The 15,260-nt window shown below is 44.1% G+C and overlaps 1 protein-coding gene across 3 annotated transcripts in view; it reads right to left on the bottom strand.

Moving 5' to 3' along the window:
• The window catches only part of LOC115472973 (MARVEL domain-containing protein 3-like), a 53,507-nt gene that overhangs the window by 23,792 nt on the left and 14,455 nt on the right, over positions 1 to 15,260 (bottom strand). For 2 of the 3 annotated variants that reach the window (XM_030207554.1, XM_030207547.1), the window contains exons 2-3: positions 12,162 to 12,404; positions 8,498 to 8,676 (exon numbers count right to left, since the gene is read on the bottom strand). In XM_030207554.1, coding sequence (XP_030063414.1) covers positions 8,498 to 8,676; positions 12,162 to 12,361 — 379 coding nt within the window. In that variant the 5' untranslated portion in view covers positions 12,362 to 12,404. Of the gene's footprint in view, positions 1 to 8,497; positions 8,677 to 12,161; positions 12,415 to 15,260 lie in introns of all 3 variants that reach the window. The other variant, XM_030207539.1, reaches the window with a different exon arrangement.

The following is a 15,260-nucleotide window of genomic DNA, read 5'->3' as shown; positions in this document are numbered from 1 at the left end:
CAAAATGCCTACTTCAGTACATTTTGAATGCATTGTTTTGACCAAAGAATGTGAAAAATCTACAAGGGTGTAAAGTCTCTTACAAGGCACTGTATTTCTCAATGAAGGCTGATAGTGCTGGAACACAATCTGCTGGCACTGACTGACATTGTCCAAAGGAGAGGTATCAAAAGATGTAGAAGTAGGGCAGTCTTAAAAAAAAAAAAAAAAAAAAAAAAAAAAGAGAAATCCCTTAGCTTGAGCTTTAGCTGGTCAGGTCCCCTCCTGTCTGTCTTATCAAAAGTGTTGGATCTGTACTCATCCATTTATCTCCTGTTCCCCCAGCTGAATCAAGTGATAGAAAGGAAATGGCGAATTAGACTAAACTGTTTAAACTGATCAATTATTTTACCAATCCATGTAAGATATTACATATAGAGGGTAATAGTCCTCCTACTTCAGAAAGGCTGGATTCTTAATTCAAGGGGAAGATAGAGGATATTCATGAGTAAATCACAAAACAATATGAGGGATAAGATTTGACATTGGTCCTGTTGAAGAGATTGATATTCCTATAGCTAGGTTGTGCAATGAATTCTGCCCTATCCAATATGAAAAATTTAAACAATATTTTTTTTATTTAATACTAGGAAATAAGGTCCGTTTCTGACACAAATGAAATGGGCGCTAGCAAGGTTTTCCTTGGAGTGTGTGTGAGAGTGAGTGTGTGATAGAGAGTGAATGTGTGAGTGTGTGTGACAGAGAGAGTGAGACTGGGTGCGAGAGTGTGTGCCAGGGCCCCCCTTCCCTCCCTCCCTCCCAGTTCCAGGGTGGCCCCGCCCCTCCCCCCTCCCTCCTAGTTGCAGGATCGGCCCTCTCCCCCTCCCTCCCAGTTTCAGGGTCACCCTCCCTCCCTCCTAGTTCCTGGGTCCGGCCGCCCCCCTCCAAGTTCCAGGGTCCGCCCCCCTCCCAGTTCCTGGGTCCAGCCGCCCCCCCTCCAAGTTCCAGGGTCCGCCCCCCTCCCAGTTCCTGGGTCCAGCCGCCCCCCCTCCAAGTTCCAGGGTCCGGTTCCCCTCCCTCTCTCCCTCCCTCCCAGTTCCAGGGTCATTGCCCCCCCTCTCTCCCTCCCTCCCATTTCCAGGGTCATTGCCCCCCATTTCTCCCCCCCCCCCCCCCTCCAGCCACCCTGTGATATTTAACTGCAAAATCGCACCTGCAACATTTTGAAGCTGACTCCGTGGCTTCTCTGAAGTGAAGGGTTCGTAAGGTTCGTCAGATTCGTCAATCTGTCAACATCTCTCTCGGCCCTGCCTTCACGCCTCTGATAGGTCCGCCACCCTCGACGTCATCATGCTTTGACGTGAGGGCGGGGCCGAGAGAGATGGTGACAGACTGACGATTTTGACGATCCTTACGAATCCCTCACTTCAGTAAAGCCACGGAGTCAGCTTCAGAACGTTGGAGGTGCTTTTTATTATAGTAGCGATGGTTCATCATATTGTATATTGAACATCTGTCCTCCATATTTGATAAGAGATCTTAAGTTTTTACTGAGGTACTAAGGAACTGGCTGAAATGGGGGAGAAATTGTTTAAACCCTATTTTTAAAATTTCCAAGGTGGGGATTCAGGACACTATAAATTATAGACTGGTGGCCTCTATCTTCTTATTTACAAAGATTATGGAAAGTCTGGTTGCCAATCAAATGGTGGATTATTTGGACAAGTTTAATATGCTGCATAATTCATAATCAGGAGTTCATAAATATTCTAGTATGGAAACAGTTCTGGGCTCTTTATTAGCCAAAGGTAGGTCCATGTTGGGCTAAGGTCAAAAAGCTATTCTTATGCACTTCGATTTATCTAGTGCTTTCAATTTAGTGGACCATAACCTCTTGCTGTCGATATTAAATGAGATCAGACTCATGGAAAGTGTTTGACTGGTTTAGAAGATTCCTGATTGAAAGATCTTATAGAGTGACATTTCATGGATCCCTGTCAAGTGTGTGTAATGCGGTGTGGGGTTCCCCAGGGATTGCCACTGTCTCCAAGTCTGTTTAATATACTAATGAGCTCTTTAGGTTATAAAACTTTCATTTATGCAGATATTACAGTTTTACTTCCTATCTCACAGATTTCTGGAGAAACATCTGCCAGAATAAAAGACTATTTGATAGATCATTAGATTCTGGGACATTTTCTGAAATTAGAGATAAAACCAAGTTTTTGTTAACTGGATCACCTGATAATATTTGGAATGATGACATATTTAGGCTGGGTAATGTCTGCTTCAAATTTGAATCCAGTCTAAAGATTCTGGGTCTCTTTAACTAGTACTTAACATTAGAGCCACAGGTGAAAGTGGCAGTCAAAAAATTATTTTTAAAAAATTAAGGAAAACACAAAGCTATCTTGACCCATCTGTCTTAAGTAGATTATTGTAATATTGTTTACTTGGGTTGTCATAAGTATTTACTCAAAAAATTACAAACAATTCAAAATATAGCAATTCGATTGATATACTCTGCCCATAGATATGAAAGTTACATCATTATTCATAGATCTTCATTGAAGCCCAAATCCATTTTGAATTTTGTACAATGATCAAAATTTATAGGAGAGCTTACATAAGTACATAAGTATTGCCATACTTGGAAAGACCAAAGGTCCATCAAGCCCAGCATCCTGTTTCTAACAGTGGCCAATCCAGGTCACAAATACCTGGCAAATCCCAAAACAGTACAAAACATTCTATACTGCTAATCCCAGAAATAGTGGATTAATAATATATATTAGATATGATATAGAGAATGAATGACACTGGGACAAAGTTTGTCCCTGTCCATGTGGGTTCTGTTCCCGTCCCCGTGGGCTCTGTCCACCTACAGAAACCTCGAACACTTATGATTTTATATTTAAATCTTTTTATTAAAGTATAAAAAGAAACAATATGCTATGCAACTATTGTGTATAAATTACAAATAGAAAACAATGATAACAATGAGCAGCTATAATAACCCTCCTTTCCACCACCACCCTCTACCCTTCCAACTAGAAAGTGACACTGGGACAAAGTTTGTCTCCGTCCCTGTGGTCTGTCCCTATCCCCGCCCCGTGGGATGTGTCCCCAACCCCACCCCATCCCCATCCCCGCAGGCCCCATCTCTATCCTGTCCCCATCCCTGTGTCATTCTCTAATATAATATATTGGCCAAACTGGGATAGAATTGGCACACTACGGAACACATTGTTGTTACTTTTTCAGGATCCTAAGAGATTATATTTTAAGTCTTTTTATCAGGTTTTTCATATCGAACTTCTGTTTGGAATTCATACAAATCAGAAAGCAAAAAAAATGTTTTTTGAAAGGCGGTGGTCATTTTTGGTCAAGAAATAATTATTGGCGATGTGTTAACTGACATTCTTCATTGCAATAATGTTCTTCTCAAGGACTGTTTGGCGTTCTGTTTGGAATTTGCATAGAACTTTGTTATTTGTAGAATATAGGAGCACTTGTAATGTAATGAATCTGAGTACACAGTAAGCTGTTTGGACCTCTGAGAAGTGCTCCCCACATTCCAAAAACTCTTTAGCCAAACCACCAATAGAAGTCTTATGTGCTCCAGCATAACTCTGAAAACCTACGCTGGCTATACAGGATAGCTGACAACACTGAATTATCATCAGAGATGGCTGTTCAGGGTAGCCAGCAAAGGGCTTTTCAGTGCTCTGCTGGGGGTAATGGGGTTTTGTAGCTATTGCCTTAGCTTAGGAGTGGGCAGAAGGTGGCCCAAGATAAAAGTTTATGTACACAGGTTGGCTGTGCCAAGAAGCAAGTGGGAAGGTTCTGAACCTGACCATGTTTTATTTTGTATTGGGGATTTTTTCCTTCTCCTTTTTACTGTTTCACTTTCTATTTTAGGATAAATGAAATAAAACAAACCACAACTGAAACAAAGATATTTAAAACAGTTCATTTTACACACCTATTAGAATTAAACCTTTGGCATTTCCTATGATATGAAACACAAATTTCGATCAGTCCAAAGGTCCCGTTAGAACAGTGAAGCAAGAGCAGGTGAAGGTGGTGCCAACATTTTTACAAGGTATGTGAGCATACAGACTTCAATGGAGAGTCCAAATATTTACCAGGACTCCCAGAACACTAGTATCCAAACAAGCAAGATACTTGTAAACGAGCAGACAGCACATACCACAGGGCCCTACAGAAAACCACACATGCTCACTGTTTCTGTGGCTACTCCTCTTGCAGGACCGACTTCAGGTTTAGTGAGGAATTCTGGGCATGCACTGCAGAAAGAGGAGGAGCGACTTCTGTGAGGGATAAGCAAGCAGGTATACTATATGTACTGCTTTCTTGTGCACTACCATTAAGAGGCATATTTTCAAAGCACTTTGGGAGGCTAAGTTCCATAGGTTTCTATGGAACTTTGGGAGGCTAAGTGCTTTGAAAATGAGCTTGTAGGCCTCCATAGGTACTGCTACACCAAAAAAAAAAAATCAATTAGTTTGCTTGCTGACATAAAGAAGTAAAATGGGTGACTGAACAGGATAATGTACTGAGGGGAAAGAGGGAGCACTGTGGGACAGAGAAACAAGGTGAGGATCAAGGAAGAGGACAGAGCAGTAGTTCCAAACCTGGTCCTGGAGGCAACCCCAGGCCCAGCCAGTCAGGTTTTCAGTATATTCATAATGAATATTCATGAGATAGATTTGCATGCAGTGGAGACAGTGCATTCAAATCTCTCTCATGAATATTCATTGTATGTATCCTGAAAACCGGACTGGCTAGGGTACCTCCAGTACCAGGTTTGGGAACCACTGGGATAGAGGGTTTAGATGAGAAACCCACCTACCTTAAATATGACTACACTAAAACAACTGAATTTGGAGGGGGTGGAGTTCATATGAGTCCCAGTTTCCCTGGGTTACCAAGCAATATGTGCTAGAACCAAAGCAAGGCTGGAAGGGGAAGGGACGTCCATATGCACACAGGGGAAAAAGAGGGCAATCAGGAGTCATTTTCCCTGAACAGCCTGAAGAGAGTATGGAAATACTAATGCTTGAGGAACCCAAGGATCAGCCATGGTCCGATTCTGAATATATGGACTGCACTGATGCAAGAGCTCTAGTGAAACCACGAGGTATGGAAATTGGAAGGGAACAGACAATCCTAACTGTGGATAAGGATTTACTTGCTCTTTAGTGGTGACAGCTTTGAGGAAAGGGGATAGTGCCTAGTCGATGGGGAGGTGCTGTCAGTGGTCTCAAGACTTACCAAAGTGGAAAAGGCCCCAAACCACAATAAGAATTGATAAGAGTTTAAAGTGCTCCACTAGAGTAAAACACAGCAAGGACTTTATTTTATGTTTAAATGAGAATGGCAGAGCTCTGGGAAGACTTGGACTAAGCTGGGAACCAGAGGATTGAATTGCATTCTTCTACTGCCCCATTTGCATATACTGTGTGCGTTACTCTAACCCTTAGATTATAAGTATTTCTGAGAGTAATCCAGACCAGAATGGACATTATAGACTAATGCAAACTTCCTCCATGAAAATGAGAATATTTGATTTTTAGAATGTTTAATAGAGATGAAGTTATTCTGTTTAGTATGAATGAAAGTAAGAGTGAGGTGTGAATGGTGGCTTGTGTGAAAAGGTTTTAAAATATGGATGACAAGACTAAAATTTGAATTAAACATTTAATAAAGATTGATAATTAAATATAACGGTTGTTGAAGAGAGTGTATGACATACAAATTGCAACCAATTATTGAGTGTATACCTAGAATATAACTTTCAATGAATATTCATGAGAGATGTTTGCATATACTACCTCCACTGCATGCAAATCTCTCATATAAATATTCATGTTGGATATCCTGAAAACCTAACTGGCTGGGGTGTCTCCAAGACCTGGTTTGGGAACCACTGCCAAAGTGCGTCTGGTGCTCTAATTTGTGTGCCTGTCTTGTTCAACATGAGTGAGGAGGATACCTAGAATCAGGACCTTGCAGGGAAGGCTGTTGTTTTTCATTATAAGCCCAACAAGGCCACCCATGCTTGAGGACCTATCCTGTGAGAAGGAGAGAACTCTCTGCTTGTTCCAGAGCACTGAAGCAACCCAGGGGACTACTGTGTGGATTCTTCTTGTTGGCAGATGACCCACAACCTGCTACAATGAATATATTGAGAGCTGTACAGTGAAAGACTAATGAAGAATATAGCGCATACAAACACAATATTGGCATCAATCCTGAATTACAAATATGAGGAAGAGAAGATTAAAGATCAACCTGTACATCTTATGTTATGACCCAAGCAGCCTATGCTTCCAGGAAGGCGTAACCATAGTTAAAACCCAGTCAGTGCAAAGAGGATGACTGTTTTAGACAATGGATTCACTGGATAATGAAATAGACAGGTTCTACCAAATATTCAGTCCAAATATATTTACTTGGGCTTTTACTAATAACCCTGTCATTGTTGTTTCTCACCACCCAAGTCAGTGGTTCTCAATCCAGTCCTTGACAATCACCTGGCCAGTCCGGTTTTCAGGGTATCCATAATGAATATGCATGAGAGAGATAGCTGTATACAATGGAGGCAGGATATGCTAATATCTCACTCTAAATGTGTTGAAAATCTGACTGGCCGGGTTGTCCTGGAGGACTGGAATGAAAACCAATGCACCAAAAAGCAGATAATTTTCTCCTTTTTTTGAAAAATAAACATTTAGAAAAATCTGACTGCTGGTTGTTATCCACCTCTTTTTTTTTTTGAGGGGGGGAGGGGGCAGCGAGGGAAGAAGAATTGTCCCATTCATCATAACTCTTCCTCCTATCCAAGTCTCATTTCCTAGTGACAGAAAAGCTCATAGCCTACCCCCTCTCCCCCTCCCCCTTTTCAGTGCATCTTCCAATCACAAAATCAAAGCTTTTGACCAAACTTGGAGGTAGATGCACTAAACGTTTTTCATCGTTAAATGAGCCCTCAGGGAAGAATTTCCTATCCTTTCCATGCACTTAAGCCTATTTTCCGACGACAGTAGCAGCTAACGAAAACGGAATGGAGATGAGCAATTAGTGTGAAAACCCCATTGAAACGACATGCACTAACCTTTTCCGATTGCCTTTACGCAGGAAAAAGGCAGGAAAACTAACGAGAGGTCTGGACCTCTCGTTAGGACAGCTCCGTGGCAGGAAAAAGTGTTAAGTGAAAAAATAAACAAACTTTGAGCCAATCCCAGCGCATTAGCAGAGCTAAAAGCGCTGTGATTGGTCCAAAGGACCTCAGAAAACACATAAAAAAATAAAAATAAAAAAAGGATCGGGAGGGGGCAAGGGCGCTCATCAGGAGCGTCCTGTACGGACGGCCTTGCCCCCCCCCGCTGCTCCCCACTTTCCGCCGCTCCCCCCACCCCGAAAAAGCAAACTTCTAGAAGCCCCTGCCCCCCTCCCTTCCTCACTACTCTCACCTAAGCTCCGCCTCCCGACATCCTCCGTCCGTGCCCCGCCCCCTTTTGGGGTCGTCGCCGCCATTCCCCTCCTCCATCGGGCCCCCCTTCCTCTTACCGGGCCCGTGCAGCGCCTCTCTCCTCTGTCCGAAGGCGCTGCACGGGCAAGAAGAACGCTGAATCAGCTGATGCCTGCCTTCGCGATGGCGCGTCTTTCTCCTGCTGCGCCCGCCCCTGTCTGACGTCAGTAATCTACGTAGGTTACTGACGTCAGACAGGGGCGGGCTCAGGAGGAGAAAGACGCTCTATGGAAGCTAGGCGAAGGCAGGCATCAGCTGATTCAGCGTTCTTCTTGCCCGTGCAGCGCCTTCGGACAGAGGAGAGAGGCGCTGCACGGGCCCGGTAAGAGGAAGGGGGGCCCGATGGAGGAGGGGAATGGCGGCGACGACCCCAAAAGGGGGCGGGGCACGGACGGAGGATGTCGGGAGGCGGAGCTTAGGTGAGAGTAGTGAGGAAGGGAGGGGGGCAGGGGCTTCTAGAAGTTTGCTTTTTCGGGGTGGGGGGAGCGGCGGAAAGTGGGGAGCAGCGGGGGGGGGCAAGGCCGTCCGTACAGGACGCTCCTGATGAGCGCCCTTGCCCCCTCCCGATCCTTTTTTTATTTTTATTTTTTTATGTGTTTTCTGAGGTCCTTTGGACCAATCACAGCGCTTTTAGCTCTGCTAATGCGCTGGGATTGGCTCAAAGTTTGTTTATTTTTTCACTTAACACTTTTTCCTGCCACGGAGCTGTCCTAACGAGAGGTCCAGACCGATGTGTATTGTGATTCTTTGATACATTGTACGTTTCACTACCGATCTCAGCATGTGTGACTTTTTTTTTTGGTGCATTTTTCGTTATTTTAAAATCGTTAGGGACTTTAACGATTTAGATTTTTTTACGTTTGGTTGCTGCATCTGCCTCTAAGTTTCCTTTAGTCAGGAAGGAATACAAGAAGATCAGCAGACATGCACAGACCATATAGCTCTAACAGGGGCACATACCTGTCTTGGAGCACATATTGGAGCATTTTTCCGAACAGGACTGTTTCTCAGGGTAGAGACGTTGTGAAGCAGAGCCATGGTACCGAGAGGCTGGCAGACGATGTCGCGAGTGTGGCTCTGAACGAACGGTGGATGGTCGTGAGTGATGACTGCGTGGAATGTCTCGCGAGGGTAATGGTCTACATCAGATAAGAAAGAAAAACACCTAAGAGGAACTGATGAGGGAAATCGCTGTGGACACTGAACTACTTTGAACAATGGGGGTCTGAATCTAGCATAAGTTACCTATTGAAAAAAAAAAATCAGATACTTTTGGCTGTCTAGTTTTCCTCTTAAAATAGACTATAATAAAGGTACAAAACACAAGGTGTTAACTGTACATCACATATAGCATTGCCATATTAACTAGAGAATCCCCTTAGATTCACTAGAAGCATATGAAAGCAGAACTGCAGCAATCTCATTAATTCATATTAACTGTTAAAGAGACATAGCTTTCAGCCCTAGCAGTAAAAGGCATATCTTGAACAAAATTTCGTTTTATTAATAAACTTACTACATGTTATTGAAAATCTGTTTCTATATGGTCTATGCAATTTCATCACCTCAGCAATTTTCACTCCCAGATTTGCATGTCAACCAGCTCCACTGTATGCAAATCTCTGCCATGCATATTCATTAATCTATTTTCAAATGAGTATCAAGATTTTAAACTAGTTACACGGATGTAATTTCTATGTTAAGTAACTATTCCACAAGTTTTTTCAATGTTATCAAACACTTTTATTCTTACTCCACTTTATTATTATTTTTGTATACAAATTTAAACACTACAAAATACCTCAACAATCAAATGGACTGATCTCCCAGATCTACTCTGTTTTATACATAGTAACATAGTAAATGCCGGCAGAAAAAGACCTGCATGGTCCATCCAGTCTGCCCAACAAGACAAACTCATATGTGCTACTTTTTGTGTACACCCTACTTTGATTTGTACCTGTCCTCTTCAGGGCACAGACCGTATAAGTCTGTCCAGCACTATCCCCGCCTCCCAACCACCAGCCCCGCCTCCCACCACTGGCTCTGGCACAGACCGTATAAGTCTGCCCAGCACTATCCCCGCCTCCCAACCACCAGCCCCACCTCCCAACCACCGACTCTGGCACAGACCGTATAAGTCTGCCCAGCACTATCCCCGCCTCCCAACCACCAGCCCCGCCTCCCACCACTGGCTCTGGCACAGACCGTATAAGTCTGCCCAGCACTATCCTCGCCTCCCACCACCAGCTGGCTCTGCCACCCAATCTCGGCTAAGCTCCTTAGGATCCATTCCTTCTGAATAGGATTCCTTTATGTGTATACATCATCATCATCACATAATTACCAGATTGCCAATACCATTTCTTCTATTATTTTCCCAACATCACAGCATATTTTACAGTGTCTTATTCATATTGTCATTTCATACTATATTCAACTGCATTACGTACAAGATCTCCAACAACGAAAAAAAGTTCAAATTCTGCTGCAATGATCACAGTCCTGCATTGTATTCATAGGTGATAATAAACTTATCTGGCATGAAAAAGTTTTCAGTTCAGTTAGTGATGTGTTTGGTGATCCGGCCTTCTCTCAATCAAAAAGTCTCTACAACGTGTGTCTACACACGTCTTCCACCATCCTTTGTCTCTTCTTTAGTTGTTAATCTTGCAATTCTCAACTTCTGACGACTGGTTTAATCTCACCAAGGCCCTGCACAAATTTGTGTTTCGCAAATAGCGTCATCAGGGGCATCGACTTACAAACTTGTAAATAAACATTTCTACGGCTTCTGCCAGGATGGGACACTTGCCGGTGGTCAGGGTAATGGCGCCTAATGCTCTTCAGACGCCAAGCATGCCCAAACCAATTTCTATTTGTTTTAAAAAGATTTCCTTGTAATTTTATTGAGTGTCCGCTGGTCTTTGTACTTTTTTGAAAGAGTGAAAAATCAGTTCACTTTCACCAGTTCTAAACCACTCAGGATTTTGTAGACCTCAATCATATCCCACCTCAGCTGTCTCTTTTCCAAGATGAAGAGCCCAAACCTCTGTAGCCTTTCCTCATGTGAGAGGAGCTCCACCCTCTTATCATTTTTGTTGCTCTTCTTTGAACCTTTACTAATTCTCATCTATCTCTTTTGAGATACGGTGACCAGAATTCAACACAATACTCAAAGTGAGGTCACACCATGGAGTGATACAGAGGCATAATAATATTCTTGGTCTTATTTTGCATCCCTTTCTTAATAATTCCTAGCATCCTGTTTCCTTTATTGGCTGCAGTTTCTTTCTCTCCTCAGTTTGTCCTTTATACTCCGTTCATTTGGGGCATATAGTTTATCCCTCTTTACTTCTTTTCAGCTCTATCCTGTCTATGCTTTATTAGCACTCCTATGCTCCCTGCGTCGCTGTTGTAGTTTCAAGCTATTCGGTATGTAATTATCTAGTTTTATAGCTTTGCTTCTTTTTATATATACATATATATTTATTTATTTATACTTTTTCCTTATAGTCATGTGTGTTATTACTATTACTCTTATATTTTATATTTGATTTAAATCTTTGTTTTTATGATTTTATGTTTTAATTTTGTACATTAAATTTTATGTTTTTAGACCCCTGAGGAAGGCTTGTTGCCGAAACACATACTGTTGGGTCCCAATAAACTTGTTTTGACGCTCTTACTTTCTTGCTTGGGCTGGTCATTTGGACTTGGTCTTGCTTACACCCTTGGTTGCTATGCTTGCGTTTCTGTGGAAGGTGTGGACCTCCCTTGTTGTTTCCTTTAGCAAAGGATTTATGTCAGAATACTTGGTGCCTCTTAAATAGGAGGTGGTAAGTATTCTTGTTTTTTCATGGATACCATGTGCTAATGGAACATTAATGTAAATAAAAAATTAAAATCCCTAAAAAAATGCCACATTAAGGTGTCCTTTTACTAAGAAACTTTAAAAATCATTTTTATTTCTGCCATTAATGGCCACACACTAATTTCCAAATTAGTGCGCGGCCATTACCACCTGAGCCCTTACTGCCTCCTATTTAGGATGTGGTTAAGGGCTCAAGCGCTACTCCTGTGGTAGTTGGACAGCACATGGCAATGTGCCTGCACTGCCTAATTACCTGTGGGAACACATACTCCCCACCCCTGGCTAGAAAATAAAAGTTATTTTCTAGCGTGGGAAATGGAACGTGGGAAACTCAGAACTACTGCAGGTGCCTGTGAATGCCTGGCGGTAGTTCTGTTTCGCCCTGCGCTACCCATACGTTAACCTTACGATGACTTTGTAAAAGGGTCCATAATCTGGGCTTCGTGCATTGGAAAGTCCCATATTAGAATGTGCTAAGCTAAGCTCTTAATGCTCTTTAGTAAAAGGGCCTCTAAGTAATTTACATGTCCTTCTGTGGATGCTATATTTTAATTTAGTTTTTTAAATTTTAGTGAATGTTAAATGGATTTAGTGCATATAAAATGGTTTTATTATGCACAAAATTCATTTATCATGAACCAAAATGAATAATGAGAGGGAGTTTTTTTTTTTAATTTAATGTAATTTTTTTAAATGTATTATACTGGAGGAAACAAAAAAGCTAAAATCATTCTGTTCAAGAAAACATACCTTCCATTTGATGAAGGTGGCCTTGTGTCGCTCCTCTCTTGTCTGTGTCTGTCCTTCTGTCTGTCACTGTTTCTTTGTTGCCTGTCCCACTGCCTCTCACTGTCTCTGTGAGGTCTGTCCCATTGCTTCTCGCTGGCTCTATTCCAGTGGTTAGATGGTGGCGTTTTGTCTGTCTGCATACTTCTTCCAGAATTAGACATTTTGTGCTTACATAATTCCCTCTCACCTATAGAATGCCCAATCCTGTGGAAATTTGACAAAATGTTTTTGTTAGTTTTTATTATGAATTTTGGAAGGGCAACAACAAAAAAGATGATTGGTTTTCTTATAATTTTAATATGACAGCACACTCCTAGTATTTTACAGGAGGTGTGCACTAAACAGTTTTTCATCTTGTTCCATTTGGTTGTTTTTCAAATGAAATGAAAAAAAAAGAAAAACAAAAAAATGTACCAGGTCCTGCCCCTCCCCCCCCCCCCCCCCCCCCCACTGTCTTACACCTCTGCCTTAACTTTTGAGGTTTCTATTCCACTTAGTTTGAGGTGGATTATAGCACAGTGTTATATTAATAAAGATTATAAAATACAATCGTGCATATAAAATGCATAACACTTAAGAATGCAAGAAAAGTAGAAATAAAAAAAATAATCTTAAACAAGCCAATCCAGCAACTAGAATCCGTACAAACTAAAAAAAAAAAATAATAATAATAAAACACTTACACTTCACTGCAAATACTGTATCTCTGCAAAACACAAGCTTTGAATTCCTTTCTAAAGGAATGACAAGTAGATGCTGATCTTAAGTCCTCTAGGGGGTCTGCCCACTTGCTCCTGCCCATCACAGCTCCATTCTCAATATGGCTACTACAACCTCTAGTGGCAGCCTCAAGGTACTAGTGAGTGATACCAGTGAATGCCGCAAAACTGCTACTAGAGGTTGAGGTAGCCATTTTGAGGCCAGAATGCTAATGGGCAGGAGTGAGTTGGCATCATTCCTGCCCTTACAACCCCCTAGACCATAAGGTAGGTCCAGGAGGCTACAGGGATTGGAGGGGGGGTTTCAGACATCTTATTTGCTTCGGGGGTGATTAGGGAAGTCAGAAATGGAGGGGGGGAGTAAGAGCACCTATTTCCCTTTCCTCTGAATATCAGCTGGGACCCACATAAGATCCAGTGGCCAGTACATGCTGGCATGGCCCCCAGACAGTTGACATTGGTGCCTGGACATGACCCAATATTGAATATCAAGGCCTAATTCGCCTGCAGTAGTCAGTGGGGTTTTTTTTTTTTTTTTTTTAATTATTATTGACCTGAGTGTAGTTTTCCCAAAAATTGCATTGTTCTCTCCCAGCTAGCATATTTTGCAGCGTATGTGATCAGGATATTAGCCTAGCACGTCAACCCATATAGAAATACTAGTTGTCTAGGTGGCAGAGGGCAATAGCCTGCACCATCTGCCTTAAGCTGACTTAAAAAAAACCAAAAAAAAAAACCCCCTAATTTGGCATATAAACCTAAGGGGAAGGGTTTGAACGGGAAGTGCCTGACCAAAATGCAAAACCATAGAAAGCACTTGTGGTGCTCCCTGATGGAGATGGGGAGATACACCTCTGCCAAGTCCAGACAGGTCAGGGACTCAACCAGCTGAACCACGATGACCAACTTCTGTGTTTCCATATGGACGTGAGGTGCAGTGGCGTACTAAGGGGGGGGGGCGGTGGGGGCGGTCCGCCCCGGGTGTCGGTGGGTGGGAGGGTGCTACGTCGTCTCCTGCCACCACCCTGCGTTTATTTTTTAAATCCATTCAGCGAGCGACGCAGGCAGCACCTCGTGTCTGCCCTGCTGTGTGCTGTCAAAAAAGAAAATCGCTTCGCCGGCGTCGGGCCTTCTCTCGCTATGTCCCGCCCTCAAGGAAATAGGAAGTTACCTCAAAAGTGGGCGGGACATAGCGAGAGAAGGCCCGACGCCGGCGAAGCGATTTTCTTTTTTGACAGCACACAGCAGGGCAGACACGAGGCGCTGCCTGCGTCGCTGCATGGATTAAAAAAAACGCAGGATGGTGGCAGGAGAAGAAGGCTCTGTCGCTCTCCACGGAGGGGGGGGCTCAGATGGGAGAAGGAGGTGGGGGAGCTCAGAGGGGAGAAGGGAATTGGGGAGGGGTGAGGGGAGCTCAGAGGGGTTCGCAGAAGGGAGAAGGGAACTGGGGAGGGGTGGGGGAGCTCAGAGGGGTTCGCAGAGGGGAGAAGGGAACTGGGGAGGGGTGGGGGAGCTCAGAGGGGTTCGCAGAAGGGAATTGGGAAGGGGTGGGGGAACTCAGAGGGGTTCGCAGAAGGGAGAAGGGAACTGGGGAGGGCTGGGGGAGCTCAGAGGGGTTCGCAGAGGGGACAAGGGAACTGGGGAGGGGTGGGGGAGCTCAGAGGGGTTCTCAGAGGGGAGAAGGGAACTAAGGAGGGGTGGGGGAGCTGAGAGGGGTGCTCACAGGGGCAAAGGGGATTGGGGAGGGGTGGGGGTGCTCAGAGGGGAGAAGGGGTCTGAAGCTGGAACTGGGGTCCGACAAGGGGGCAGGAAGGAGAATGGGTCCATGCCTGGGGCAGGTGGGAGAATGGGTCTGGGGCTGAAAAGGGGGGTTGCAAAGCATGTGGTGGATGAAGGGGGCTGGAACTGGGGGCTGAAAAGGAGGGTATTTGGGATAAGGGGGCTAGTGCTAGAACTGTGGGCTGAAACGGGGCAGGGGCTGAAACTGTGGGCTTTAAAGGGGACAGGGAGAACTGGCTGGGGCTGAAGCTCAGGACTGGTGAGAGAAAAGGGCTGGGGTTGAAACTAGGGGCTGAAAAGGGGACAGGGAGAAGTGGCTGGGGGCTGAAGCTCAGGACTGATGGGAGAAAGCCCAGCTGTGAGCTTCGCGGCGGCCCGACCTGCCTCCATCTCCAAATGTACCCCGAGACTCCCGACGACGAAATCTTCTGCTGCCGCCGCTTCTCTCGGAGCCAGCATAACAGAAGAAGAAAAAGAAGCGCGGGGCCGCAGCAGCGTTCAGACATGCACTGTCGGCTCTGCCGGTCTCTGCCCCGTGACGTCAATTTCCCGTTCCGGGGGC

Source organism: Microcaecilia unicolor, chromosome 1, assembly GCF_901765095.1.
Source record: "Microcaecilia unicolor chromosome 1, aMicUni1.1, whole genome shotgun sequence".
In the NCBI taxonomy this organism is placed as follows: Eukaryota; Metazoa; Chordata; class Amphibia; order Gymnophiona; family Siphonopidae; genus Microcaecilia; species Microcaecilia unicolor.
Note: the sequence above shows the minus strand (reverse complement) of the source record. Positions and strands in the feature narration are given on the sequence as shown.